This window comes from Mirounga angustirostris, unplaced genomic scaffold (genome assembly GCF_029215605.1).
Source record: "Mirounga angustirostris isolate CCGP_5_RB_7025 unplaced genomic scaffold, mMirAng1.0.hap1 SCAF_4, whole genome shotgun sequence".
Classification (NCBI taxonomy): Eukaryota; Metazoa; Chordata; class Mammalia; order Carnivora; family Phocidae; genus Mirounga; species Mirounga angustirostris.
This window is the reverse complement of record NW_026991712.1, coordinates 183,254,996-183,282,801: the sequence shown is the minus strand read 5'-3', so window position 1 is coordinate 183,282,801 and position 27,806 is coordinate 183,254,996. Positions and strand designations below refer to the sequence as shown.

The following is a 27,806-nucleotide window of genomic DNA, read 5'->3' as shown; positions in this document are numbered from 1 at the left end:
TCCATTACCTATTACTTTGTTTAATGGAGTGGCTTAAAAAGCTGCAACTTGCAGCAAAACAGCTATTCGCGCGCAGGCTGGTCTTGGCCAGCGTTGGGCAGACCGGACTGGAGGGAGAAAAGACTACTTACAGCCTGTGCCCCGAGGCGCTAAGGTTGGCGGACTTTGCAGGACGCGGCGGGCGGCGGGCGGGCGGGCGCCTCGCCGCCTCCCACCTCCCGCCGCGGGGGGGCGCGCGCGGCCCGGTGCCACCGCTTCCGCCGGCGCCCCGCCCCCCGGGCTCGCCCCGAGCCCCGATTGGCTGCGCGGCGGGAGCGCGCCGAGTCAGGGGGCGGGCCCGCGCCGGCTACAAAGCGGCGAAGGTCACGGCGCGGCCGCCGCCCCGCGTCCCGCCTGCGGCCCTGGGACCCCAGCCCCGCGGCCCACCGCCCGCCGCCCGCTGCCCGCCGCTCGCGCGGGGAACCATGGAGGGAGTGAGCGCGCTGCTGGCCCGCTGCCCCACGGCCGGCCTGGCCGGCGGCCTGGGAGTCACGGCGTGCGCCGCGGCCGGCGTGCTGCTCTACCGGATCGCGCGGAGGTGAGTGCGCGCGGCCCACGCGGCCTCGGCCCGCCGCCCTCCGCCCGCCCCAGCCCGCTCCGGGGCCGCACGGCTCCTCCCTGCCCGCGAGGCCGCGGCGTGGCGGTGGGGGCCCGGCCTGTGCGCCCACGCGCCGGGGCCCGCTGTGCACGCCCGCGTCCCCCTGGGGGCTGGGTTGGGCAGCTTCGCGGTGGGCAAGCGGCCGGGGAGTGGGTTCGGGGATCCCAGAAATGCGGGGCGGACGAGGACGGCCAGCGCGTGGGTTACAAACTTCCTCCCCCGCGGAGACGCGTGCCTGCCGAGCCGCGGGATCTGCGGGGCCGCCCCACGCCCACCCCGACACCCGGCGCCCTGCGGGAGAGAGCCGCCGAGATGGCACTGCGCGCTCGTCCGCCTTCAGCCCTGCTCCGCGGGCACGCGTTGGAATGGACTGATGCTAGCTGGCCCTTTCTGGTCGGCGTACGCTGTCTCAGGCGTTGGTCTGATTTCATAGGGGCCCAGTCGGAGTCACGACCCCAGCAGCCCGTAGAGAAGGAAGCCCGGGGACAAAAGAGCTGAGTAAATTGTCATTAATTAGAAGAGCCGCCGTGTGAACTGAAGCCGCCTGGGCCTGGAGCCTGCATTGCTAACCCCTGGGGTACGCTACCTCCGGGAGCAGGAGAGCCTCCTGCTGCTGAGCTGGTTCCGTGGCTGCCCCAGCCCTGGCAGCGCTCAGTCATGCTGACCCCCGTGTTCAGAGCGGGCCTCTGAGGGGCCTCCGTGGTCAGGGATAAAAGCCGAGGGGCCTCTTGTTTGAGATGTGTCCGCCTCTGATCCAGCGGCAGATGACAGGGAAAAAAGATAGGGCTGGGAACAAATCCTAGGGACAGAGTGGGTGGGTTTGTGCTTTCAGCAAGGGACCCGCAAAGCTCAGATAGGAGGTAGGAGAAGAGAAGGCCTTGCCTGCAGGCGCTCAGCAGCAGGTGTGGCAGAGCTGGGATTTGAACCTGGGCAGTCTGGTGGTTCTTCGTTAACCGCCACCATGTGCTGCTTCTCACCCGAGGGAGAAAGAAGTGAGGGCGACTGAGTCACAGGCTTCCTGGAGGAGGAAGGGTAGGTGGGACATCAGCTGTGTCTGCAGGGTGAGCCAGACGGGCAGGCTGAGGAGGGGGTGGCCTCCCAGGGGAGGATAGGTGGGGATCGAAAGAGCTTCTAATTCAAGGGGTCCCTGACACCGCACGTCTCCCAGTGTTCCAGTTCCTGCCCAATTTCGGGAAGCTGGAGGGGCTTCCAGGACCAGCTGGTTCAAAGTGGTCATTTTATACATGAGGGAACTGAGGTGCAGGGGCACGTGGCAGTTTGCTCAGATTCCCAGAGGGTGTGGACAGCAGAGGGGAGTCCAGGGCCCGGCCTGTCTCCTGGACGCTGCTGTCTGCCGGCTACCCTGGGGTGGGGAATCCAAGGATCGGAGCCTGGGTCAGGCTTCAGGTGTGTGTGTTAGTGTGGCTGAGTTTGCTGGGTTTGCTCACTGTGCCTCAAGCCCCTGTGTCTTCAGCTGTGGCTGTTTTCAGGGGTCCTGTTCTTCCCTCCTGGGCTGCTAGGCACAACTTCCCCTCCCCCGGAGGTAGGAATCTGGAGCCTCGGGGCAGTGTCGGGCAAGCTGGTTCACGGGGACCCAGGAGGGTACCTGGGAGGCCTTTGCACTCCAGCGGCATGACACCAGAGTCATGGTGTGGCGTGGGGACCTCTTGGTCGGGCTGAGAAGGACCAGACCTCTCCCAGAATGCTCTGAGATTTTCAAAAAGCACTGGCTTTTGTCTGGGCATCGTAAATTGGTCACTGTCCTGCTCCAGAAGCAAGACCAGCCCTGCAGAGACTGAGCCCTTCTCCCTCCAGCGTTGGGCTTATGCCCTTCTCTTGCCTCTGTTGAACAGCAGATCCACTCTAGCCCTTCAGCTCCTAACCAAGCCCCACACTCTGGGTCCTCGCTGAGCACGCGCAGAAGGCCACCACTGTCCGCACGGGCTGGGAGCCTGAATTCCGCTTCCCTGGGCTAGTTTGCCCTGCCTCCAGGCGCTCGCGATGGCTGTCTGTTCCTGCCCCCACCTGACTGCTATCTCCGGACTCTGCTGCTCCGCATTGTGTCCAGGATCTTATCTTCTGCCAGCATATCCCTGCTCAGGGCCTCAGGGGCCTCCCGTGGCACCCATGGGTGTTTGTTGGATTATCTCCTTTCTGGGGTTTGGAGACGGAGAAGAGCAGCCTCCCGGGTTAAGTCGCAGAGCCTCATCCTGGCGTCCAGAGTCCCTGTCTCCCGCCCACCTCTGGCCACACACTCCGGCTGCTAGCTGAGGGGCCACCACTCCCTGGATGCACGCTGGGTGTCCCCTCCCCCTTCGGCCCGGCAGCCCCGCCTGTTTGAATGCCATCTGCTCATTGTGCCCTGCTGACCAGCAAACCCGTTCCTTAGGGTAACGGCAAATGCTCTGCGTGTTGGCCTCCTGTGACATCTGTGACCAGCTGCCCTGTGAACTTGTCGTTCTCGTCCTCTTGTCCAGGTCGGAAGTGGAGAGCCTTGCTCATTTCAGTCTCCCTACAAGCCTAGCGTGTGCTCGGGAAACACAGGTTGTGCTGAGGTGAAGGAGGGCAGTCCGCCATCCCCAGGCCAGGTCTGCCCCCAGAGAGGTGGATTTGGGGGCTTTCTGGCTTGGTGCTGGCAGGACTGCCTTGAGGCTGGGCGGGAGGCCTGGAGGCACCAAGTTGCTCTTTGGTGCTGCGGCCCCCGGGGGCACCTGCTCGGACTCTCCCGGCCGGATAGGACGGCATGTGCTGGGCACGTGGGGCACAGAGGAGCAAGTGAGGAGCCACCTGGGTGTCCAGCAAGGCCCCCCCTCACCTGTGAAGCTGTCCTGTGCGATCTTTTGGGGCCCTGCCCCTGGTTCCTGAGGGAACCAGCCTGACTCTCATAGAGCCCATCTGCCAGACTACATGCAGCCAGCACACAGCGCCCAGAGTCATAAGCTGCCGGCCGGCCCCTCTCGGGGGAGGCTCGGCACTTCTTGGGGCCTGGTAGACACGAGTCTTCCCCAGACGCTAAGCCCACTTGGATAGGGATGAAGCCCTATCCTTGGGCCTCCTCTATGTGACACGGTGCTAGGCTCCCAGCAGGTGTCGAGGGTGTAGAGCTGCATCCCTCAGAGTGGTGGGCTCACTCCTAGGACAGACGCCCCCGCCGCCATCTGTAGGAAATATCAGGGCATGAGCTTCGTTTTAACTAAATGTCCATCAGAGCTGATGGGGTGATACCATTGTTGAGAGCATGTGTCCTTCTTTTTTCCCCCAGCTTGTGTGTTTAAAAGGGCTTGTAGGGGCACCTAGATGGCTCAGTCGTTAAGCGTCTGCCTTCGGCTCAGGTCATGATCCCAGGGTCCTGGGATTGAGCCCCACATCGGGCTCCTTGCTCAGCGGGAAGCCTGCTTCTCCCTCTCCCACTCCCCCTGCTTGTGTTCCCTCTCTCGCTGTCTCTCTCTCTGTCAAAAAATAAATAAAATCTTTAAAATAAAAAAAAATTTAAAAAGGGCTTGTGGAGGGGTGGGTCTGGAGCATGTAGCTGCCCCTTGCTTCTCCCAAGGGGCCTACCCTGCTCCTGGCTGCTTCAGGCCTCCTCTCGCTCCAGCAGAGCCCAGGAGCTCGGCACGCAGGTAGCAGAAGCTGGGTGGACCCTTCTAGACCCTCCTGTCTGCCCACCTGCTGGGGCCCAGCCTTCCTCCCTCAGGCGGCCTGACTGCGGCCCGTCTCACTCTTGCCTGTGTTACAGGGACAGGCTGTCTTACTACCTTAGACCTCGTCCACTACTCAGTGGTTTGTCCTACAGCCTCCCTGGGGTGGGGATTGTTGGCTTGAGGAGAAGGGGTTTGGAGGTGTCAGGAGGGGACCTGGGGGGGGCCTTTCCCTGGGCAAGAGCAGGACCAGTGCTAAGCTGGCTCAGAATACAGAGACCCTAACACTCCTTTGTCGGGCCTGTTATAGGTACAGGTGGAGGCCGAGGTGGGTGCAGCCCTGGGAGGAGCAGCGCTGGTGGGGGGCTGACACTCGTGCCCAGCCCCCCAGTGCCCACTGGCCCATCCGCCGCTCCCGGGCCCTGGACCCTTTGAGGACTAGCCACATAGGAGCTGTGGGGAGGACTCGGTGGCCGGGGGACCCCCGCCCCGGACAGGGATTGCCACGGATGAGAGTGACAGGAGCCAGAGCGGCTGGCTGGCCCCGGGGACCAGAGCTCATCCCCCCGCCTCCCCTTCCTGCCCCCCGCTTCCAGGCCGGGCTCATTTCCTGAGCAGCGGAGCTGGAGTTTCAGAGTGGAAATGGTGGCTTCCTGGGGCAGGAGGGGCTCCGGGGGCTCCCTGGGGCCGAAGCCGCAGGTCCTGCTCGCCCGCATGGGTCCCCAGGGCCAGCGCCTTTACCTCCTGCCTGGCTCGCCCTTGATGCTGAGGCTGCAGGTTCCTCTGCTTGGCTTCTCTCTAGAGGCCAGGCGTGGCCTGGTTTGGGGGGTAGAGGAGGCCCATGGTGAGGATGGGGGGGCCCCGGGGGCAGGAGAGAGAGATCTCTCGGCCTGCGCCATCACAGAGACACCTGCAAAGCAGGTACAAGTTAGCAAAGGGCAGGCCAAGTGCCCGCATCTCGGCGGGGCGGGTTTCCACGCCGCTCGCCCTGCCTGGCGCCGCTCCCACCGCTCTCTGCGCGGAGCCCAGGGAAGCTGTCCAAGGGCCTTGCGCCAACCACCTGCCAGGCTCAGCGCTTTCCTAAATGCCCTGGTTTGATCCTCTCGGCGGCCTCCGTTTGGGGCAAGGATTATCGTTATCCTCATTATCCCCACAGCAGTGGAGGGTCCAGGAGGTGGGTGACTTTGCCCAGAGGCCACACTGCACAGCCATGATCGCCGTGCTGTGCGGCGGGGCCGTTTCTAGGCCTTGCTCTGGCCTCTTGCTGTTGACAAGATGCGGCGGTCCCTTGTCCATCACGAGGGCTTTGGCCTGAACCGGGGCAGGGAGTGCGCTGCTGTGGTTGCGGGGGGCGATGCAGGGTGCCCTCTGTACCCTGGGGCCCTTCCTTGCATATCCTCCTCTCCCCCAACCCCTTCCCAGCCTCACGACCATTTTTTTTTTTTAAAGATTTTATTTATTGGGGCGCCTGGGTGGCTCAGTCGGTTAAGCGACTGCCTTCGGCTCAGGTCATGATCTCGGGGTCCTGGGATCGAGCCCCGCATCGGGCTCCCTGCTCGGCCGGAAGCCTGCTTCTCCCTCTCCCACTCCCCCTGCTTGTGTTCCCTCTCTCGCTTTCTCTCTCTCTGTCAAATAAATAAAATCTTTAAAAAAAAAAAAAAGATTTTATTTGAGAGAGAGAGAGAGCACATGAGTGGGGGAGGGTCAGAGGGAGAAGCAGACTCCCTGCTGAGCAGGGAGCCAGATGCGGGACTCGATCCCGGGACTCCAGGATTATGACCTGAGCCGAAGGCAGTCGCTTAACCAACTGAGCCACCCAGGTGCCCCTCACGACCATTTATAAGCACTTACGCTGGCATTGTTCAGTACTTCCCACCCTTGACATGCTCTTGTCCCCAGGTGGCAGGTGGTTGGACTGAGGCCTGGACAACCCTCATAACCTGCCCATGGTCAGTAGGGGGCAAGGAAGGGGCAAGGCCAGGAGGCAGCTGCGGATCCAGGAACTTCCTCCAAGGCCCCTGGCAAGCCCAGGGACAGGAGAGTGACCGAGCTGGCCCTTTGCATTACAGAGCACCTTTATGTGTCTCGTGTCCTCGGATCATCGTAACACACGGATGCACGGGTTCTATGATCGCTCGCACTTGGCAGGTGCAGGCCCAGCTGGGTGAGAAGGAGCTTCCTGGGGCTCACATCTAGAAGTTGGCAGAGCCAGGGCCTCTGGCTCGAGGAAGCACGAGGTCGTGGCTGCCCATGGCAGCAGGGGCCCAGGCAGTACCCCAGAGCTGGAGGTGGCCTTTGGCGGGGGGGACAGGGGCCGTGAGGGCAGGAACCCAGGGCTCAAGTAACTGCCGCCCATTGCCTACATGGTTTCTAGATCCCTGGGACTGGGGGGTTTGTTGGGCAGTTGCTCTACTCCCCCTGGCCCCCGCCACAGCCAGTGAGGTGGGCGGAGGGGCCCAGAGCACAGATCCCCCAGTGTCTGGGCCGGGATTATCCTGCAGACCCCACCTGTCACCGCATGTGTGGCCAACCAGGGCCACTGTGGATTGCCTGCCCTGTACCCCCCAGCAGGGACGCTTGGCTCCAGTCTGAGCAGCTGTCTCTAGTCCCCGCCCCTCAGTGTCCTCGGCCTCCATCTCTTGGGGTTTTCATCTGTGGAGCACAGGAGGCTCCTGCCATCTGGAAACGCCCAGAGGAGCACCGTTTCCACAGCCCAGGGACAGGCCCAGGGTCTGCAGACCTCAGGAGGGTGGTCCTAGGGCCTGGCCCCCTGTTGCTCCCCCTGCCTGAGCCCCAGGACGCCGGGAGCTGGTGGCCCTGGGTTCCCACGTAGACCAGCAGGAGCCAAAGGGTCTGGTGCATCTTCAGCTGTCCCCGTGGTGGGGGGTGGAGCCTGTGGCCTGAGGAGAAGGTTGACCCTGCCTCTGCCTCCTTGCTGGTCCTCCTGGTGAGCCCTCAACACGCAGCCAAGCCCCTCACCGAGTCATTTCCTCCAGCCCGCTGTGTCTGCGGCTCTGGGTCCCACGTCCTGCTTCCTGTGCTCTTTCTCGGGTCCCCGTAGCACGCGAGGCAGAGCTCTTCTGGCTGACGCGACCCTGTCCTCGTCCACAGGATGAAGCCGACACACACCATCGTCAACTGCTGGTTCTGCAACCAGGACACGGTCGTGCCGTACGGGAACCGCAACTGCTGGGACTGTCCGCACTGTGAGCAGTACAACGGCTTCCAGGAGGTGCGGGCCCAGGGAGCCGGGGTGGCAGGGTCACGCTGCTACAGGTGGAGGCTCGGGGTTCGCAGCCGGCTCTTTCTGGCTCCGACGCCCCTTGCCTGCCTTGCGTCAGACCAGGCGTCGGCAGGCTCCCCGCGGGCCGTGCTCGGCCGCGACCGCCCAGCTCTGCCACGCCACCGGGCTCTGCTGCGGGAAGACTGCACGCACAAACCCAGGCGGCCAGCCCGCGGGGTGCAGGTTGGCGGGGTGGGGGGCAGGCTGCACTCTGGGGGCTCCACGTGAAGCCTCTTCGGAAGAAGAGCTCCCGCCGCTGCGTGTAATGAGATCCGCCACCTCTCGTCTGGAGTGGCGCCGGCTGGGGCGTCTGCCCTCCCGCCGGCGTCGGTGGGGCTGGGCTCCCCCGCTGACTCCCGTCCCCCCCCCCCGCCCGCCCCCAGAACGGCGACTACAACAAGCCCATCCCCGCCCAGTACCTGGAGCACCTGAACCACGTGGTGAGCAGCGCGCCCCGCCCCCGCGCGCCCGCGCAGCCGCAGCAGTGGGTGAGCAGCCAGGTGCTGCTCTGCCGGAGGTGCAGCCACCACCAGACCACCAAGATCAAGCAGCTGGCCGCCTTCGCGCCGCGTGACGAGGTGAGGTGGGCGTGAGGCGGGGGAGGCGCGCACGGGGCCCCCTCCTCCCCCCGTGTGGCTGCAGCCGTCGGGGCTCCCGGCCTGGGCACCTCGTGGGGACCCTGGCGCCTGCCAGAGGGGTTTGTCCCCGTGCGGGGCTGGGGGGGTCCTTGGGCTCCCGCGCGGGCCCTGTCGGAGCCGTCGGCGTCCGTGTCCCTGGGTCAGTCTTGTCCACTGGCTGGGCAGGCGGTTTGCTCCGGAGTTGGCGGAGGACGCTCCCGGCTTCCGGGAGAGGAAACTAGGTCAGAGAGAGAGCACAAGCAGGGGGAGCGGCAGGCAGAGGGAGAAGCAGGCTCCGCTTCGCCGAGCAGCCCGATGTTAGGAGCTCGCCAGGCCTGGTTAGCTAGCATGGCCCAGCTGCCTGCCCCCCGCCAGGCCTCGCCCTGTCTGGGGGTTCGCTGACCACTGGAGAAGAGCCCACGTCTCCCACGGTTCTGTCGGCGGGAAGGAGTACAGCACAGAGCCGTGGCTGGGCAAGGGGGAGATGGGAAACCTGCATAAAGAAGGGAAGACGTGCAGTTTGGCAACCAGAGCAGTCGTTCTGGCATATTCGGTCCCAGGGAGAGACCAAACTGATAAGTCTCCTGGCCACTGCAGACTGCAATATTTGACTCCCCTGGGGAAGGGGAGGTAAGTTGCTGCATCTCTGGAGGGAGAAGGGCTGAGACTCGAATCTGGGCTCTTTTCTGAAGCCCAAAGGACCCTCCAGCTCCCACGAAAGCCCTTGACTTTAGTGTTTTCTGGGCCCTTGGTCTTCGGGGGAGGGCAGGCCCTGCCTCTGGGTGGTTCTGTCTGCATCTAAGTAGCGTCAGCCTGGAGCTATTTCTCCTGTGACTCACCTGCCTTCCTGGAGCCCAGGAGTGGAGCCTGAAGCAGGGCCCATGACCCAAGCCCCTGGCTTCTGGTGCCTCCCGTGCGGCCACAGAAGCTGGCTAGAGAGGCCCCTGTCGCCCGTGGGCCCCTTCCGTGGGCCGGGCTTGCCGCTCGGGCGCCGGCATCACCGCAGGCAGTGGGCCGTCGGTCTGGTCAGGCACCACCAGAAGCAGGTTCCAGCAGGGACGCCTTGCTCGAGGTCGCCCCCGAGGACGCTGAGCCGCTGTTGTGCCCCCACCCCCCGCAGGGCAGGTACGACGAAGAGATTGAGGTGTACCGCCACCACCTGGAGCAGATGTATAAGCTGTGTCGGCCCTGCCAGGCGGCCGTCGAGTACTACATCAAGCACCAGAACCGCCAGCTGCGCGCCCTGCTGCTCAGCCACCAGTTCCGGCGCCGGGACGCCGACCAGACCCACACGCAGGTTGGAGCGGGGCCCCCCCGCTGCGTTCAGGGGCTCACACCCTTGAGTGGGGCAAGAAACCCCGTGCGTGGAGGGCAGCTCTTCAGAGCCTAGAGCCTTCCCAGGGGCCCCATCCCACCCTGTCCCCATCCCCACCTGTCCCCAGGCCCCTTCGTGTCCTCAGCCCGAGCAGGGGTCCCAGGAAGAGTGGCTCAGGGTCGTGTTGCATTTGTGTTTGTGCTCTTGAGCGGGGGCTTGTCAGGGCCCTGCTGTACGTGGCTGCTGCCCCGACACCGGCATGTGTCCCCCACGGCACCCTTCGTGGTGGGTCTGCCCTTCGGCCCCGTGACCCCCGGGTACAGCTGGAGACCAAACTTGGGGAGTTAACTAACTTGCAGGGCGCCGCGCACCAGATTTGAACCCAGGACTATCTTGCTGAAAGTGTTTTTAATTATTATCACTACACTAGGTTGATGGAATGTTCTGGTTTAAAAACTCTAACGTGAAGCAGGTGCATTTAGAAGTAAAACCATCCACCCCAGGGGCGCCTGGGTGGCTCGGTTGGTTAAGCGTCTGCCTTCTGCTCAGGTCATGCTCCCAGGGTCCTGGGATCGAGCCCCGCATCGGGCTCCTTTGCTCGGCGGGGAGCCTGCTTCACCCTGTGCCTGCCACTCCCCCTGCTTGTGCTTTCTGTCTGACAAATAAATAAAATCTTAAAACAAAACAAAAAAAACCCACCCACCCCAGAAATATTCCAGGCTGCACCCAGGCCCCTGACCACAAGGCCACAGCCCCGGCCCCCATGCCCACTTCTGCATAGTCGGAAGCCAGACACTCTGACCTTTGGCCTTCCTCCTCAGCACCGTGTTCCTAGACCAGACAACTTATTGCTGTGTTCTTTTAATTGCATTTTGGCCTGAGTTATCTCTGTGTGTAGTTAAGAGCATGATAGGAACTTTTGATGAGACCTTGACAAAATGAAAAACGTACTAGAAAAAACAGGTCACCGTGATATCAAAAGGGTTTCTCTAAAGAACATAGCAGAGCAGTAGCCTACCTAGCGTAGTGACTTCTGCGGTGGATGAAGGCCGAGAAAGGAGACAGATCAGTGGAACACAGCAGTAAACCTAGAAACAGCTGGGAGTACGTAAGAATTTAAGACCCAGTAAAGACACTGTCTCTGACCATCAGGAACCAGGTGGATTTTTTTTTTCCCCCCAAGGGGGGCTTGGACTCAGAACCCTGAGATCAAGACCTGAGCTGAGATCAAGTCAGACACTTAACTGACTGGGCCACCCAGGTGCCCCTGGAACCAGGTGGATTCTACAGCAAGTGCTCTGGTGCCCTGGCCAGACCCCCACGCAGGGCGGGCACTGGGAATGGCTGTCGGTGGTGCTGGCCATCTCGCTAACCAGTCTCTCTTGGTCCCTCAGAGCTTCTCATCCGCGGTGAAGGCCCCGGTCCAGGTCATCATGCTCCGTGCCCTCGCCTTCCTGGCCTGTACCTTTCTGCTGACCCTTGCACTCTATGGCACCAGCAACCCCTTTGCCCCAGAGGCCACCCTGCCCCCAGCCCTGCTGCCTGGTGGCAATGGCTCAGCCTCACCCGACAACAGCACCGCCCCGGGGGCCGAGGGCTGGCAGCAGCTGCTGGGCCTGCTGCCCGAGCACGCGGCAGAGAAGCTGCGCGAGGCCTGGGCCTTCGGGCAGAGCCACCAGATGGGCGTCGTGGCCCTGGGCCTGCTCACCTGCCTGCTGGCCATGCTGCTGGCTGGTCGCATCAGGTGTGTGTGGAGCCAGGCGGGGCGGGACTCGGTAGGAGGAAAAGCTCCGTGGTGTGGCTGGAGCAAGACATGGTCCCTCTTCTCTGGCAGCTGGGAGCCAGGGTGGGGGGGTGGGGCAGAGGAAACAAGTGTGACCTGCCCAAGGGAGTGGTGGCACTTAGAGCTGGCCTGCCCCTCCCTGCCGTGCGCTTCGGCCACGTGGCATGCTTGTCCCCCTCAGGCTCCTCGCCTGCAGAGTCGGGGTGGTAATGACCACCTACCTCTCCGGTTGTTGGGGGACCAGGTGGGTCCCTGGCCCCCCTGTGCACTTGGAGACTGTACTGAATGGTGTCTGCGTCATGCCAGTGGCTCCGAGGGACGGTCCTCAGGCCGGCTTTACAGGCTGGGATCTGGAGGCCCATTCAGAGTCACGCAGCGTGTGGGTGTGGGAAGTGGGAGTCAGAGGCCCCTGCTCTCCTCTTGGCCCTGGACTCTGACCTCTGAGCAGGGTCAGGGATGGACGTGGGAGGCTGGAAGGGGCAGGAGGGGGTATGTTCTTACCCTGCCCGTCCTGGGCCCTCACCGCCGCCCCTCCTCTCTCCCGCAGGCTCCGGAGGATCGATGCCTTCTCCACCTGCCTGTGGGCCTTGCTGCTGGGGCTGCACCTGACCGAGCAGTACCTGCAGGCCGCCTCACCCGGCTGGCTGGACACGCTCAAGTTCAGCACCACGTCCCTGTGCTGCCTGGTGGGCTTCACGGCAGCAGTGGCCACAAGGAAGGCGACAGGCCCGCGGAGGTTCCGGCCCCGAAGGTCAGAGAAGCAGCAGTGACTGCGGGGGGAGGACAGACGGACGGACAGGCCCGGAGCAGGGCCCCTCTGACTTGCGTCTTACCTGCCTCACTCCTGCCCTTGCCCAGCCTAGTGCCCCCTGTCCTTCCAGCACCACCAAGCCACCCTCCCAAGTGCCCTCTAGCTGCCCACCACTGCCGCCGTCTTTCTGGCAAAGACCCCGTCAGTGCCCCGAGACTGGATCACGGGCAGCACCCGCACGGCCTGCCTCTGACCCAGGGCCTCCAGCTGGCAGCTCCAGGAGCCCCCACCCTGGCCGCGTCCTTTCCCTGGTTCTTACACCGTGGGTGAGCGTCGGGTCCCTGCCGCTCCTCTCACTTTGCTCCATCCCTGAGCCCCTCGCTCGGGCTGGTGACAGTGGCTGTGGGCTGGGCCCTTGCCGCATGGCCTCCTTGGGCTGCTCGGCATGGGCAGGTGCTGCTGAGCAGGGGCCGGAGCAGAGCCCCACACCCCCCCCCCCCCCCGGTCCCCACATCACTTCCCTGGTCCATCCTTCTGGGCCTGATGGTGGTCCGGCCAACCCTCACGGAGCCGGGGAAGCAAGAGGACACAGGGCTGCGCCCCCGGGTTTACAGTTCGCTTGCAGCTCCAGGACCTTCCTGAGACCCATGGTCCCTCAGCCTCCTTCCCCAGGAATGGAGAACACAGTTCTTGGGTCCCTACTGGGCCTGACCATGAGTGTGTGGGGCGAGGCTCTTGAGGGAGACAGTAGAGAATCCTGCTGCTCGTATGGTCAGCAAGTGTCTTCTTAGCAGCCAGGCTGCTGGGGGAGTTCACCCAGGTGGGGATCCGAGCAGTCTTTTCTTTATTCACCTATTTTTGGGGCACTGCTATGGGCTAGACAGAACCAGGGCACACACGTGCTGCTCCCTCTTCTGAGACGCAGCTGCTCTGCCCTTAAAAGCCAGGGCCCAGTCCTGGTGGCCGAGCCCTCCGCCCACCCCTGCAGGGGCTGGGGTGCAAGCCTCCCTAGCAAAGGCTGCCCCACCTGGCAGTGGGGGCCTGAGTGCTCTTGGCCCGCTCCCCTACCGCGTGCCTGGGATGTCCCGTTGCCTCCACTCAGCCCCCGTATGGTGCCTGGGGAAAGTTCTTGCTCCCTGCGGATAGCACGGGGCAGGGGCCCAAGAGTGACACACGTGACACTGGGTCATTTGTCACCTTCTCTCTCTCTGGCCTGTCACTACCCTCCTGGCTCCTGGCACTGCTCATGGAGGCCACTGAGGCTCCCGCGTTCCAGTTCCCTGTGGGGCAGGCGGAAGGGTGGGGACAGAGCCACCGCTCCCGGGGAAGCACGCCTGCTACTCACTAGCTGGTTCCAGCCAGGCCCCGGGCTCTTTCCAGCCTCAGTTTACCATCTGTGAAATGAGAGGTGGACCTTTCTCCAGGGCCCCTGAGTGCTGCCCTTGGCGTGGACACACTGTGGACGCAGAAGTGCCGCCCACATGCAGAGGAAGTAGTTAGCCTAGGGTGCCGTCTCTGAGTGCTGTCCCTGCAGGTGGCGGCCCAAGGCTGTCTCCGTCCTGCATTCTGCACTCTGATGACTCCTGCCAGGGCCGGTGTGCCCTGCCACTCATCATTCTGAGCATCAGTCCCCCTCCAGTTGGGACCCCAAGGATGCCAACCACTCCCCTTTACACATCGGAGCCGGGGGAAGGCAAAGCAGATGACGTGCACATGAGGCTCATGTGAGCCTGAGGGGCAGGTCAGAGAGCACCCTGGCCAGGCCCTTCATGGAGCCTGGGCCCCACCGTCACAGTCTTTCTATGCTCTCGGGGTCCTAAGAAGCCACCCCGCCCCACTCACATGCGTGTGCGGCAGCCCTTGCCCCGCCCTGGCACCCGGGTGGGTCTGGAGCTGCCCTCTTAGGCTTGTGGCCCCCGATCAAGCCCCTGCCTGGCTGGGCTCAGCTTGTTCTCTGCAGAGGGTGAGGTGCAAGGTGACTGACCAGGAAGGAGGAGTGGGGAGCCTGGCTAAACTGGGAGCGAGACCTGCTGGCCTGGCTTGGCTGTTGGGCGGGGGGGGGGGGGGGGGGACGGCCCGCCCGCTGCCTGTCCCTTCACCCCCATCAGTCTGCCCGAGAGGGGAGAGGAGGCCACAGGTACCAGGCCGAGAGCCAGTGGTCTGGCTGTGCGTGCCCTCGTACACGGAATCTCCCGTTTTCAAGGCAACGGACAGTGTGATGCTAATTACTGCTTTTCTTGGCGTTGAGTAGAAGCAGGACATCTGTGTGTATGTGTGTATTTAAGTTAAATTATTTATAATAACCATAACCAGCGCTCTCGCTGGCCAGGAGCCCCTGCTGAGCAGATGTTTTTCCTGCCCTCTAGCGGGGGGGTGGGGGGAAGTCACCCTCATGAGATGAGCCTCATCAGAGTGCGGCTTCCTGGGGTTTTTAGAGTTCTGTGTGACTTTTTAAAATTACGTGTCTGTCCTTTCATTATTTGGAACATATTTCCAGCACCTTCTGATGTTTACTGGCAACAGCTGAGGAAGTGCAGGCAGCACTGGGATCGTGGCTTATTAACTGGAAATGTGTCGCCCTACCCCGGACCTCTGTCCCCTCCACTGGGGACAACTGTCAGACCACCTGGGGTCAGGGTGACTGTCTCCAAGACGTGAGGGAGGCCCGCTTGGCTATCTTCTCTCTCCGAGTCTGGGGTCCCCACCGTGGGCTGAGCAACTGCCTCGACGCACCCGCTCGGGGAGGAGCCCGTGTCCCTTCTGTCTGTGACGCTTGCCAAGTGGCTCGCCTTCTCTGGTTGTGTAGCGCACCTGCGGAGGATTGGCCGGTGACTCTCTTTGCTGTAACCGTAACTCCTGGCCGTAGATGTCGTGTTTTTATGCTGTATTTTCAATAAATGCCTCCGGGGCTCTGCTTTTACCGGTGGGCATCAGGTACCATGTCTTTTTTTGTTTGTTCTTTCACGTTCCTTCAGAGGCTTCGGGGCCGGGGCAGGGGACTTCGGGGCACAGGCATGCCCACAGGAGTCAGGTTTGGTTGCTGGCGACGCGGGGCCCAAACGGCTCGGGGCCCGGCTGTCCTCCGTGCCCTGCCGGGTCCTCTTTTCCCCCATCTCAATAAACTGCTGCCTAAAATGTAGTCCTTCTCTCCTTCCGTTCCCATCTCGGACTGGGATTGGATCGAAAAAGACCGGCCGGCCCCCTTAGTGTCAGGTGGGACATGGGACAGCCGCCTGCCCCGTCCCAGAACCCATTTATTCCAGTAAGCGTACAGACTTGGATTCGGGGCTGAGGGCCTCTGTGAGATGGGGTTTGAGGGTGCAGGGTGGGCTGTGGGGGGTTGCTAGCCAAAGGAAGCGTCGATACTTCTGAGCCCTCTGGAGCCTGGCAGAGGTTCCCAGGGACCGGCTGCTGCGGAGCCGTGATGGCGGCTCCCTTGGCACTTTACAGAGGATCTGCCAGGTGACTGATGTCACTGCGTGTCACAGCAGGAGGGCTCGGGCCAAAGAACTGGCTCCTTAGGGCCAACGTTCTTAGTGGAATTAGAGATTGGGAACAGCTCCTGTGCCACATTGGCTGAGAGACGGGTTTGAAGCCCTGGGGTGGCCCCAGGTGTGAGCAGGATCTGGGAAAAGCAGGGAAGAGCTGGAAAGACCCTGGAAGCTTCTCCTGGGCACAGCTGACCACCTCTGAACCCTGCAGCCCGACGTGGAGCCTCTTCCCTCACTTGCCCGGGTTGGGGGGGACACGCTGTGGGCTCTGCGGTAGGGGGTGGGCACAGGAGGCCCTGTGCAGAGTCCTGCTGCCATCTGCTGGACAGGCCTAGACGTGCCCTGCCCCCACCCGGTCCTGGGGAGGTGCAGGGCCCGGCAGGGGACAGAACTTCAGGGCAAGGAGAGCAAGCTGACCAAGGGCCCCAGTGCGCCTTCCCTGCCCCCACAGCGAGTGAGGTGCCCCCCCCGCCGACCTCTGGTTCTTCCCCCACAATAGTGGCGCCATCCTGCCACATGGTATTACAGTTCTACAGTGACAACACCAAATCGATCTGTGTAGAGACAAAACCTTCCTCAGGTGTCTGGGGGTCAAGGAAGTGGGTGTCCGACAGGCTTGGGCAGAACAAGTCAGCATGCGGAGTGCGGGCGCGTCCAGCCTGGAGTTGGCCAGATCCTTCTGGTGATTGGCTTGATGAGTTCCTGCCACAATTTCCCCATGTCCCCCAAACCCGGGGGCCCTGCCTTTGGTTCTGACATCCACGTAGCCTCGTGGCGCTTTGGAAAGCATTAAAAAGGTCCCATGATTCTCTAGGAGGGCAACGGTGGACCCCACACTTGCCTCCTAGAATTTATTTAAAGCAAGGGCTGGGAGTGAAAAACAGGGAAATGAGTGGACTGTAGTTTGGCTAGCGGTGCCCTGAGCGTTTGGTCACGAGGGGCGCGGGGTGGGTCCCTTGGCAGGCCCCCGGCTCTGCTGCAGGGCCTGAGCCAGCCTGCCCGTCCATCAGCACCTTGTCCATGGCCCCAATTGTCCCTTGGGACTGAGGTAAGGCTGGACCTCCCCCAGCTCCGTCCAGACGGCGGACTAATGTATTAACTGCCTCTGTCCCTCTCCTCTCTCTGTAATCGGTTGCCTTAATCAGAAGCATGGTTGACAATCTGGCTTGGGGCCACCAGGTCCTGTTGTGTGATTTGTCCCATTCTCGAGTTAAAGAGACACTGTCACCTTCTGTCTTTTGGGCAGCCTTGCGATCGTTTACCGGTCTTTTCTAAGCTTGAGTTAGGCTTGTGTCCCCCAAGAGCCTCTTCCCGGGGATCCCCAGCCTGGCCGCCTCCCCCTCCGCTCTGCAAGGGGCTTTAGACGAGTGTCCAAGACCAGAGAGCAGTAACGGGATTCCCGGAGCCGGGCCCTGGGGAGCAGGGGGCTCCCTGAGCTCAGCCGCCCTGTCAGGAGGCTCTGGGCACGGAGCACAAAGTGGCCAGCGGGAGCCCAAGGCCTTTGGCCTTCATTGAGTGCCTGGCACGGGGTTGGGCATTTTTGCTTCAAGGTGAAGGGTTGGCGTGAGGTTGGCAAGGGCGACAGTGTCACTTTAATACCGAGACTAGTAGTGGAACTAGTTTGCTGTGAAGCCGAGGGGTGGGTGGGATCGGAGGGGGCATGCAGGGAGGGGTGGGTCACGCTGGCTCCTCCCAGCCACCCGCTCCTAATGGCGTGAATGTGGTCGGACTGCTTTTCTGCTTCAACTAACGCACGCCTCCCTGGGACCCCGGCTCCGGCCCCACCTGGCACCAGGGGAGAGGGGACAGGGGACGGGACCTGGGCGGAGGCCGCAGCCTCCAGAGCCACCCAGGGCTGACCCTCCTCTTCTCTCCCGTGCCCGACGGGCTCTTGCAGGTATTTCCCGCGCGACGCGGCCGGCCTTTTCCCCGCGAGCCCCAGCCTGGCTGTGCCCTGCCCGAGCACGGGCCCTTCGCCGTCTCTGTTCATCCCCACCGCACCCGGCTTCCTGCCGCTCGCCAACCAGCAGCTGTTCCGGTCTCCTCGACGGGCCTCACCCTCGTCGCTGCCAGGCCGCCTCAGCCGGGCCCTCTCGCTGGGAACCATACCCTCCCTGACGCGGGCAGGTAAGAGGTGCTGGACGCGGGCGGGCAGAGCGGGGCTGGGCGCGGGGCGGGAGGGTGCTGAGAGCTCCTGCCCTAGAGACAGGCGGAACTGGGGTTGGATCCCGGGGCGCCCATTCGGCAGCTGCCTCGCTCCTCTGAGCCTCGGTTTCCCTCCAAGAAAACGAGGTTAGTAGCAGAACCCGCCTGTGGGTGTTCGTGGCAAACTGAGGTGACACATTCAAAGCACCTTCTGGAAGGGCGGCAGGCACTCGGTAGGCATCCACACACGCTGGGCGTTGTCTTTCACCACCACTCTTACTGTCGTTACTACTGCCGTTGTTTTGAGATCTTGGGGGCTGGAAAATTTGCCCGCATTTACTGAGTGCTTGCCGCACGCAGGCCCTGGCGTGACCGAGACCTGGTCCTTGTCCCGAGAGTCTCATCTTTCACCTTTTCCAGCAGGATTTTCCCGGGAAGTCAGTTATAAATTAAATCCAGTGTTTCCTCCTCGGAGCCTGGCAAGCTCTCTGTGATGGCCCTCGGCGCTCTGGGAAGCCACCTGGGCAGACTGGGCTTGCCTCCTCCTCGGGCTGCGTCCTGGGGGCTGGCTGCGTGGGTGGCAGGTTTGGGAGTGGGAAGCCACGAGGCAGGATCCCAGCCTCCAAGAATGTGGATGCCATCTCGGTTAATCCAGGCTTGATAATCTGCAGTCGGTGTCTCGTTTAAGCCCCTCAGCAGCTCCACCGGGCTGGGAGGCTCCAGTTCCAGTCAGATGCCCCTCTGAGCTTCAGTCTCCCCCCGTGACTTGCCCAGGGTCCCACTGCAGGCTGGGCTTTGTGCCGTCATCTGGCTCCTGAGCTCAGGCATCCTCCTGGGTAGAGGGTGGGTCACACCGCAGGAGGGACAGGTCATAACGGTGGGTAGGGTTCAAGGCCTTTGGGGTAGGGCCGAAGGTGTGATTGCCCTGAATATAGACGCCCGGACTCCAGATAGTTCTGTGTAACCAGAAGTGAGCTGGCTTGCTGGGCGAGCTGCCCTCCTCCGGGAATGGTCATTCAGCAGAGTTCTTGATCCCCTGCCTGCGGCCCTGGGGGTGGGGGTGACCCTGGAATTCCCTGAATGTGGGAACCTGACAGGCCCAGCAGCTGGGCCCTTCCCCTAGAGTGTTCTCTGGAGCTGTCCCATCAGGCCTTCTGGGTGGGGATGCGGGTGGGGCTGGTTGGGGCCAAGGTGGGGACAGGGGCCCAAGCTCCCAGGCCTCTGTAGGACCAGCTCACATCGGGTCCTGCCAGAGCCTTCTGATGGCCGTCTTAGGGACAGAGATGCAGACTGTGGGAGAAGTCTGCCTCTTGTTTTGCTCTTTAAAATATGAAATGACTGGGGTGCCTAGCTGGCTCCCCAGTCAGTAGAGCATATGACTCTTGATCTCAGGATCATGAGTTCAAGCCCCATGTTGGGCATAGAGCCTACTTTAAAAAAAAAGAAAGAAAAAGAAATGACTCCGGTTAATGTCTACGGGGTGAAAGGCAGGGACTTGACCTCCGAGGGGCACCTTCCTACCCCTCCTGTCCCCTGTAGTCAAGCTCAGGGTTGAAAAAGTGAGCCCCAGGCTCCCTACCACTGCCCCTCCCTCTGGAGAAAAGCTGCCGGTCTGATGGAGGCAAAATGGGGGTGCTCAGACTCCCCCATCACCAGCCGGGCTGGTGATGGTACACGCACCATGGTGGTGTTGTGAGCACGTGATGTGGGCAACCGAAGTGCCAGGAATCATCAGCGGGGCGCAGCCAAGCAGGCCCCCAGCCCATGACCCTGGGAGGGTCTAGAGCCAGAGGCTGTGCCTCAGGGCTGAGATGGGCATGATGTCAGGGAAGCTTCTAGAACAGGGCCGTTAAAGGCCATTTTGCGTATATCCCGAGTTCATACTCGGATGGTTTTCCTTTTCCCCCTGAACAGAGATGTCCCTGTCTGTTCCCTGTGGCCCTTGAAGAGAACGTGGGGAGGGAACAGGCCGACTGCTGAGGGCGCCAGGAGCAGCCCTGCCCTGGGCCCCACACTCCCGGGACGACTCCCAGTGCACTCTGACCCCGGGGGGCCGAGCTGGGGGGCTCCCACTTCCAGCGCCTTGGAGCGGTGGGTGGCATTCCAGAGCCGGCGCAGGCCGTGGAGGCAGGGTCTCCCACCCATCGTGGAGGACCCGCAGCCTCCCTGTTGCCCTGTGGGGCTGGAGGCAAGGACAGCAGGGCAGTTGTGAGACGCGGGCTGGTCTCGGAATGTCTGGTGGTGGGTGGGATCCCAGGGTCTCCCTGCTGGGGGCGTTGAGGATGAGTTTCTGCAGCTCCTTGGCTCAGGTAACCAGGACGCGCTGGTGGTCCGGGGCTCAGGCGCCAGGCCAGGTTCCTGTTTCCTGTGTGTGTCTGTCTCTCTCTCGCCCTACTCGCCTCTGCTCCTCCCTGCTTCCAGCCTCATCCCTGCGCCCCTATAGCTCATGCCTGGCAAAGAGACTGCTCTCCTGGCATCTATAGAGCAGGTTCTGGAAAGGACTCTGTGCTTGGGCAACACGGGCACCCTTACCCAGACACGGGTTGACCTGGGTCTGTGTCCCTGGGCCTTGTGGGGGAAGGGGCAGGCAGCCGCTGTGACCGAGGGACCCTCGGAGACCCGAGGGTGGTGAAGCAGCAACCGCTCGGGACGGCACGTGGTGGCCGCTGGATCTTTGCACACTCAGCTCTCAGCCGAGCGCTGGGGGAACATAGGATACGTGGGGGGGTGTCTCTGCCCTCGGGGTGCACTTGGCTGAGGAAAAGCAGCATGTTCGGTGCCCCCTGAGGTGCAGCACGGCCGGCAGGCGCAGGTTAGTGGAGGGGAGGACCCCAGAAGGCTGAAGGAGTAGCTATGGGGGCAAGGGGCCGCTGTGGGTTTCTTTCTCTGCAAGCTGAGAGCGGGCCAAGCGGATCTCTCCTCAGTGAGAGACGCAGTCAGTTGAGGGCGCGTGTTTTTGTGAAGGCCTGACGTGAGTGACAAAGGTTAAGTGTCAGCAGAGCGGGGACTGGAGAATGGAGGGGGTGGGTGGCTGTTGTCACCACGGCCCGACACGTGTCGCCCTTCTCTTTCCTCTCCAGACTCGGGGTATCTGTTCAGTGGGAGTCGCCCCCCGTCTCAGGTGTCTCGATCTGGAGAGGTTCCTGTTTCAGGTAAGGAGGACGGGGAAGCTGCTTTCAACGGGGGCAGTGCGGGGCCGGGGTTTCCAGAGCATCCTGTGGGTGGGACAGCAGTGTGGTTAAGCGTGAGCTTTAGGGTCTGACAGGGGCCTGTGTTCAAGTCTCAGCCCTGTGCCTCCCAGCTGTGCAGCCCTGGGCAAGTGACTCACAGCACTGTGCCTCGCTTTCCTCTTCTGTGAAATGGGCGCGGTAGTTTCCAGGATTTGATACGATGCCGTCACCCTTACCAGTGATGACTGACGGAGACGCACACTCAGGATCCCGCCAGGAGCGGGGCTGGGGTTCGCTGACCCTAGTTAAGTCAGGAGTGCCCTTGGGGCAGCAGGGATGTGGTGAAGGGTCTGTGATCCTCTGCCCTCCCTCAGCCCCCAGCAGGCTTCCCTCTGTCCCCCGTCTGGGTGCAGCGTTGCCTTTCTTCCCGGGTTACTAGGGGAGAAGCCCCAGGAACAAGGCAGCCATAGCAAGGGTAGCTGCGACAGTGGGGGACGCTCACGCCTTGTCTCCAGTCTTACCCGAAATCGTGGTCTCTGTCCTCCTGCCCTCCAGATTACTTCTCTCTGCTGTCGGGATACTGCCCCTCTTCCCCACTCCCTTCCCCGGCGCCTTCCGTGGCCGGCTCCGTGGCCTCCAGCTCTGGCTCTCTGCGTCACCGCAGGCCCCTCATCAGCCCAGCCCGGCTCAACCTGAATGGGCAGAAGCTGCTGCTGTTCCCGTCACCCCCCGGGGAGGTCCCCAACACACCCAGCAGCTCAGACGAACACTCGCCCCACAACGGCAGCCTCTTCCCCATCGAGCCGCCCCAGGTCCCCCAGAGATCGCCGGCACAGGACACGAAGCTCACAGTGGGTACGACCCGCTGACCGCCGCCCCCCCGCCCCCCCCCCCCCCGGGAGTCGGGAGAGCCCAGCTGAGCTGTGACGGTGCCTCTGGCCCACAGGTGTGGGATGAGCCGGCACTGGGCCTGTCCTTCCTCTTCCCCAGGCACGTGCAGCCACTCTCCCAAGCTCCAGACACTCCCCGCCTGCCTTCTGGTGACCTTGAACCGTCCGAGACATTGCCCTCCGTTGGCTGATTTTATTTTCTTCTTTTGCAATTGACCTTGAGGGTCCTTTGTTCCTTGGGATGGATCAAAAACGCATCATGCCCTGCTAGCCTGCACCTGTCTGGTTGCAGATATTTTTGTTTTGCTCAAATGGTGGTGTTCTGCCAAGCATTTTTTTTTAATTTATTTTTTATTTTTTTTATTTTTTATTTATTTTTTTTTTTTAAAGATTTTATTTATTTATTCATGAGAGAGAGAGAGAGAGAGGCAGAGGGAGGAGCAGGCTCCCAAGGAGCAGGGAGCCCAATGCGGGACTCGATCCCAGGACCCTGAGATCATGACCTGAGCCGAAGGCAGACGCTTAACCATCTGAGCCACCCAGGTGCCCTTTTTTTTTTAAAGATTTTATTTATTTATTTGAGAGAGAGAATGAGATAGAGAGAGCATGACAGGGGGGAGGGTCAGAGGGAGAAGCAGACTCCCTGCTGAGCAGGGAGCCCGATGCGGGACTCGATCTCAGGATTCCAGGATCATGACCTGAGCCGAAGGCAGTTGCTTAACCAACTGAGCCACCCAGGCGCCCTCTGCCAGGCATTTTTAAAATTTTTAAAGTTAGGCCTCAATGTGTGGATTTGCTGTGCCTCTTACAATGTCAGAAGATCTGGCCACAGTGGCTCTGGATACTGGCCAGACAGGTGGAAGGACAGGTTGAGATCCCACATCCCAGCCTCGGCCACCCCCGCCCCACCTCCCGAAGCCTCGCTTGTGGCCACCATCTGTCAGCGCCCGTTGGCCATGGAGTTTGCTGCTCCTGATCTAAAACCAGCTCCCCTTCGTGGCAGCCACACAGCCGGGATATCAACGAGGCCCTGGCCTCCCGTTGCCCAGGGTAGGGCAAGTGGGCTGGGACGGGCAGGGCTGGCTGGCCACATCCACGGACGGTCCAGGGACTGGAGGTAGCGCTGCCCCACGTCCGTCCCTGGGGGTGAGCTGTGCACATCCACCGAGACACCCCTTCTCTCCGCAGACATGAGGTCGGCGCCAGAAAGAGGCAGTGCCTGCAGTAGCCGGTCCATCAAGAAAGAGGACGACTCATCTCAGTCGTCCACCTGCGTGGTGGACACCACCACCCAAGGGTGCGCGGAGGAGACCGCCGCCTGGCGAGGTCTGTGCTCCGACCTGGGGGTGGAAGGCAGGGGGCCGTGGGGGCCGCGGGGCTGCAGCCCCCCTCCCCTCCTGGTCTGTCTGGGACCCTGAGAGAAAAAGCCCTCCAGGCTCTTGAGTGGCGAAAGACAGTGAGTTAACCCGCCCAGCACCTTCTGGGTCCAGCCACCCCTCGGCAGACAGCAGCCCATCCTTGGATCAGGGTCTGGATCCGCTGCCGCACCCCGAGTACCCCAGAGCCCCGTGTGGGCTCCTGTCGCTAGCACAGACGCAGAGCGCTTCGGCCCCCACGCAGGGTCCCCAGGGGACGCCAGCCGGGAGCGCCGCAGGGCAGGGAGTGACATCAGATCCTGGTTCTTTGAAGTGCCGGGCACCCAGTGGGCATGCAGCAGTCAGCCCGGGGGACCCCGGGGGAGCCCGGGGGACACGTGTGTGGAGAAGATGGATGGACAGGGGTGCGCAGATGGTTTTGAGCTGACCGGAAATAGGTGCTTCCCCCACATCCGGCTGGTCTTGGGTGTGACCCAGCAGCCGCAAGACCCAGAGCACAGACTTGGGGCCGGGAACCCCAGCCTGGAGCCTGGGCGGGGTACTCCTCACTCCCCTAGAGCCCCGTTCCCTGTCTATGCAGTGGGAGTCGCACTGCTGACCCCTCACCAGGGTACCGTACAGGGCACCCTCACCCAGGACCTGCCTGGTAGCGCGGGCTCGGGAAATGAGGCGCCTCTGGGGAGGCAGGACTTGACCAAGTGACCCCAGGCGCAGGGGTCTTCCTGGCCTCTGGGCCCCACAGCAGCATCTCTGGGAGGGCTGGGCCGGTGGTCCGCTGCACGGCGACCCCGCCACCCACAGGTCCTTCTTCTGACCTTTGCCCTCTGACTGTGTCTCTTCACCGTCTCTCTCAAGGTCGTTTCAGGCCCTCCCTGGTCCGGGGCCTCCTGGCTGTGAGCTTGGCCGCCAACGTGCTCTTCACCTCGGCCTACCTGTACCAGGTCCTGCGCTGACCTGCGGTCCGCGGCCTCCCAGCGCCCAGAGGGGCTCGGAGGCGCCCAGGTGCATGCTGCTCCCACCACTGCCGGCCTCGGAGCCCCCCCAAGGGGCTGCCTCCGCTGTCCTCTCCAGGGCCCTTGACCTCGCTGGGCCAGTCCTGTCCTAGGGATCCCTCCTCCTCACCTAACAGGCCGCAGGGCTGAGCGTGGTCCGTGAGGTCACTCTCCTCCCTGCCTGTCTCCTCAGCTGACGTCACTTGTGTTTGGTGCTGACCCTGATCCCGAAGCCAGGGATCCCCGAGGGGCGGCAGGGCCCTGGGGCCCCCTCCCCCACTGCCCAGCCCGCCGGGCAGGACTACTACTACTGTAAGTGCAGCAGGAGCTGGCTGCCTCCCGACGCTGCGCTGCGGGCCGGGACCACGTCTCCGTACTGTGCTCTGATCCCACGCAGCCGCCTCAGGTTCCGTGGGGAGGAGGGAGCGACGGTCCCTGTGTCACTCCTCCTCAGTCCTGCCCGGGGAAGAACAGAGCCCTGGGGCAGGCCCCCTCAGGACGGGCATCCCCTGCCCCTGTCTTGCCCTGTCCTATCAGCTCTAGGCCCGGCCTGCCCTCTGGCTCTTCTGGCTGGGCAGGTGGGTGCCCGGGGTCCCCAACCCAGGGCCCCTCAGAGTTCTAGTGTAAGCACCTCCGCCCACCCCCGCCAGCCTCCCTGCTGCCCTCTCGTGCCCCCATTTTATTACCTCTAGTGACCTTCCCAGGCAGCAGCCCCGTGACACTGAGAACACTACCCAGGGCCCACCCACCTCCCTTCCAGGCCTGCGCTTCTGGGCCCCTCCTCCATGCACTGCCCACAGGGGCCTCGCTTGAGCCCTCAGCCTGCATCGCCCTGCAGGGCGGGCCCGGGACAGCCTGCGGGTCTCTGAGGAGACCGGACCCCGCCCCTGCCCTGCCACCAACCTGGCCCCTTTTGGCCCCCGAGGCCCTGCTTCCTTCCTCCCTTTCGTTGTACTGTCACTGTGGGCTCAGTGTGACCTCGGTCTCCAGGCCACCTCGGCTGGCTTTCTCTCCCACCCCCCTCCCCTCAGGCCCTGCCGCTGCCGTGCCGACTGCTACCACAGATTTGCCCCCCACCCCTGCCTTTGGGCCGGGGTCCTGTCCTGCCCCGAGCAGAGGAAGGGGGGCCCTTGGTCTGGCGCAGGGACACACCCCCCTCCCGCCGTGCTGTGAGGAACGAGTGTGCGTGTGCCTGTGGCCCTCAGAGTCCCCCCGCCCCCGCTGCCCTGGGCCCGGGCCGCGGGCCTGGGCCGCGTGTGTGTCCTGCAGGCGCCCGCGCCCCTCGGGGGGGGCCTGGCGGTCTTGGTGAATTCTGAGACTGCCTGGTGGGAGGGTGGTGGTCATGAGGGCAGGAGGAAGGGTCTTTACCATTCAGGGATAAAGTTTAGTTTTATTTTTCTATACATTGTTGCCAGGTAAGGCATTCTGCGGGTCAGCAGGATGCCCTCAGTTCTCCCTGCCAGGGAGCTTTCGTTTTTTTAAGCCTTGGGTGCTTTTTTAGTAATTTTTTTTACCATGTGGGGAAGGAGTTGCTCTGACTTCCCCCTCTCTCCTCTTCCCCCCACTCCTGTCCTGAGAGCTCTTTCCTGCCCCGTCTCCCACCCCAGCAGCTGGGGCCTGGGGGGCCAGGGGCCACACCAGGACCCCGAGTCCCACTGCCAGAAATGATGCCAACATGGAGGTGGTGCTTTGGGCCTCCGTTTGTAGAGTGGGCATGCGTGTCAAGTTTTTTAATTTTGTTTTTTTTGCCTAACAAAGCCGAACTCCATTCCCGAATACCCTTCCTCTGTGGCTCTGAGGAAGCCCCAACACAGAGTGCCCGCCCCTCTCCTCTCGCCCCTCCTGGCACCCCGCAGGGGCAGGGGAGAAGCAGAGTGGGGAGGGGGGCTTACTTATGTTTTCTTTCAAACAAAAAACACAACCTTATTTTTCTTTACAAAAGCAAAAAAGGAAACCAAAAAAGATACCAACCTTTGAACTATATACCTCAGTCCGTCTGGTCTTCATTCTGTTCCCTCGGGCGGCTCAGGCCTGCGGGAGTGAGGAGGGGTCCTGGATCTCAGCCCCGCAGCCAGCGAGAAGTGATTTCTCTCCTTTCTTCCATATGGAGTTGAGAGTGGGGTCCTGGGGCTTACGGTGGCTGTCGCCGTGGCAAGTACAGCGTGACCGTGTCCCCAGGAGGTGAAGGGATTTGAAACTAGGTGACCCGCTGCCTGGGGGCGGGGCGGGGGGGCGCTGGGCGGGCAGGGCAGACAGGAGTTTGCTGAGCACAGAGTCAAGGAGGGTGTCCCGGGGGACATGTGAGTGAGGGCTCAGGCAGAAAGCCTGTCCCAACCAGCAATCCCCAACCTGACCCCAGAGCTGCAGGGGCGACAGACCTTGTTTTCTCCTGAGCCCCCTCCCCTCTGCTGACCCTCCTGCCAGCTAGGCTCAGCGCTGACCCCCCACCCCCCCGAGGTGTGCAGACAGACACAGCCCAGCCTGGGTGAGGAGGCCAGGCTTCAGGCCCAGCGAGGGCAAGTGGCAGGGTGGGTCCCGAGAAAGCGCTCGAAGGTGCCCCAATGGACCCACGCTGAGCCAGAAGCGCAGGGGTGGCCCTGGTCAGTGTGCCCTGGACGGGCTCTGTGCTCGGGCTGCCTGGTGACTGTGTGGGGTCTGCATTTCTGTGGCCTCACTCGAACTCTGAAGGCGCGGGCGTGAGGGAGGCTGAAGCACAGCGCGATGCAGAGGGGCAGCCCAGCAAATGTGAGCAAGGGGAGGCGGGTGGTGGGTGGGTGGTTCTCGGGGGCCATTCAGTAGGGTCCTGGGCTGGGCCAGTCACCCGTGGCGCCGAAGCTGGTCCTCTGCGATGGCAGGGCCAAGCTGCTCACAGGTGGAACCTCAAACAGACCGCAGAGCTCACTGACTTTGAGGGTGCTTGCCGTGCCCCCTGAGGCCATGACCAGCCTGCAAGGTGTGTGCGCAGGACAAGCCCGCGGCTCCCACAGGTCACCTGCGTGTCCCCTTGCCCCGGGCTCCCTGGGCCCTGTGCCATGAGGAGGGAACCAGACTGGCGGTGGGAGAGTCCGTCCCAATGTGTCGGTTCTGTGAGGCGTTCTCCTCCTTCCCTGGATGTGTTCATCTTCTACTAATGTCTTCTGTTGCTTTCTTATAAATGGGAAACACGTTCATTGTAGAAAACCTGGAAATACCAGTGAGCAAGAAAGAAAATCCCCCACAGTCCCACAACTAAAGTACTGGCCTACCCTTTTTTTCTCTACATCTGTATCTACATATGTATCTTTTTTACAAAAACAAGGTCTTTCTGTACCTAACATTTGTCACTTTGTTTCTCTCCTGATACCATCATAAAACTATTTCCATGCCATTAAGTGGGCTTTCTCCTCCCCCTAGAGGCCGCTCCGTGTGGCACTGCTGTGGTTGATCTTCCCTCACGGTTTTTTTTTTTTTTTTTTTAAAGATTTTATTTATTTATTTGAGAGAGAGAGAGCACATGAGGGGGGAGGGTCAGAGGGAGAAGCAGACTCCCTGCTGAGCAGGGAGCCCGACGCAGGACTCGATCCCGGGACTCCAGGAACATGACCTGAGCCGAAGGCAGTTGCTCAACCAACTGAGTCACCCAGGTGCCCGATCTTCCCTCACTGTTGAGCGCCTAGAAGACTCTCCCGTTCTCCCTGCATTTATAACTGGGGCCGCCATTCACCTCTCTGTAGGCTCC

General features: G+C 62.3%; 1 protein-coding gene across 5 annotated transcripts; it reads left to right on the top strand.

The window, feature by feature from the left end:
• The first annotated feature begins 333 nt into the window (after positions 1-333).
• TMEM201 (transmembrane protein 201) lies at positions 334-26,073 on the top strand. 5 transcript variants are annotated; one of them, XM_064589961.1, is made up of 12 exons: positions 435-577; positions 2,491-3,114; positions 7,387-7,507; positions 7,942-8,136; positions 9,296-9,472; positions 10,885-11,234; positions 11,821-12,024; positions 17,413-17,642; positions 20,741-20,812; positions 21,386-21,685; positions 22,909-23,046; positions 23,952-26,073. In XM_064589961.1, exons 2-12 carry the CDS (start codon positions 3,038-3,040, stop codon positions 24,047-24,049), a joined length of 1,962 nt encoding a protein of 653 aa, XP_064446031.1. In that variant the 5' UTR covers positions 435-577; positions 2,491-3,037; the 3' UTR covers positions 24,050-26,073. The 5 variants fall into 5 exon arrangements, with proteins under 5 accessions (XP_045754711.1, XP_064446031.1, XP_064446032.1 ...); XM_064589962.1 differs by having other exon boundaries at positions 449-577; positions 2,494-3,114; XM_045898755.3 differs by lacking the exon at positions 2,491-3,114 and having other exon boundaries at positions 334-577.
• Positions 26,074-27,806: the final 1,733 nt, after the last annotated feature.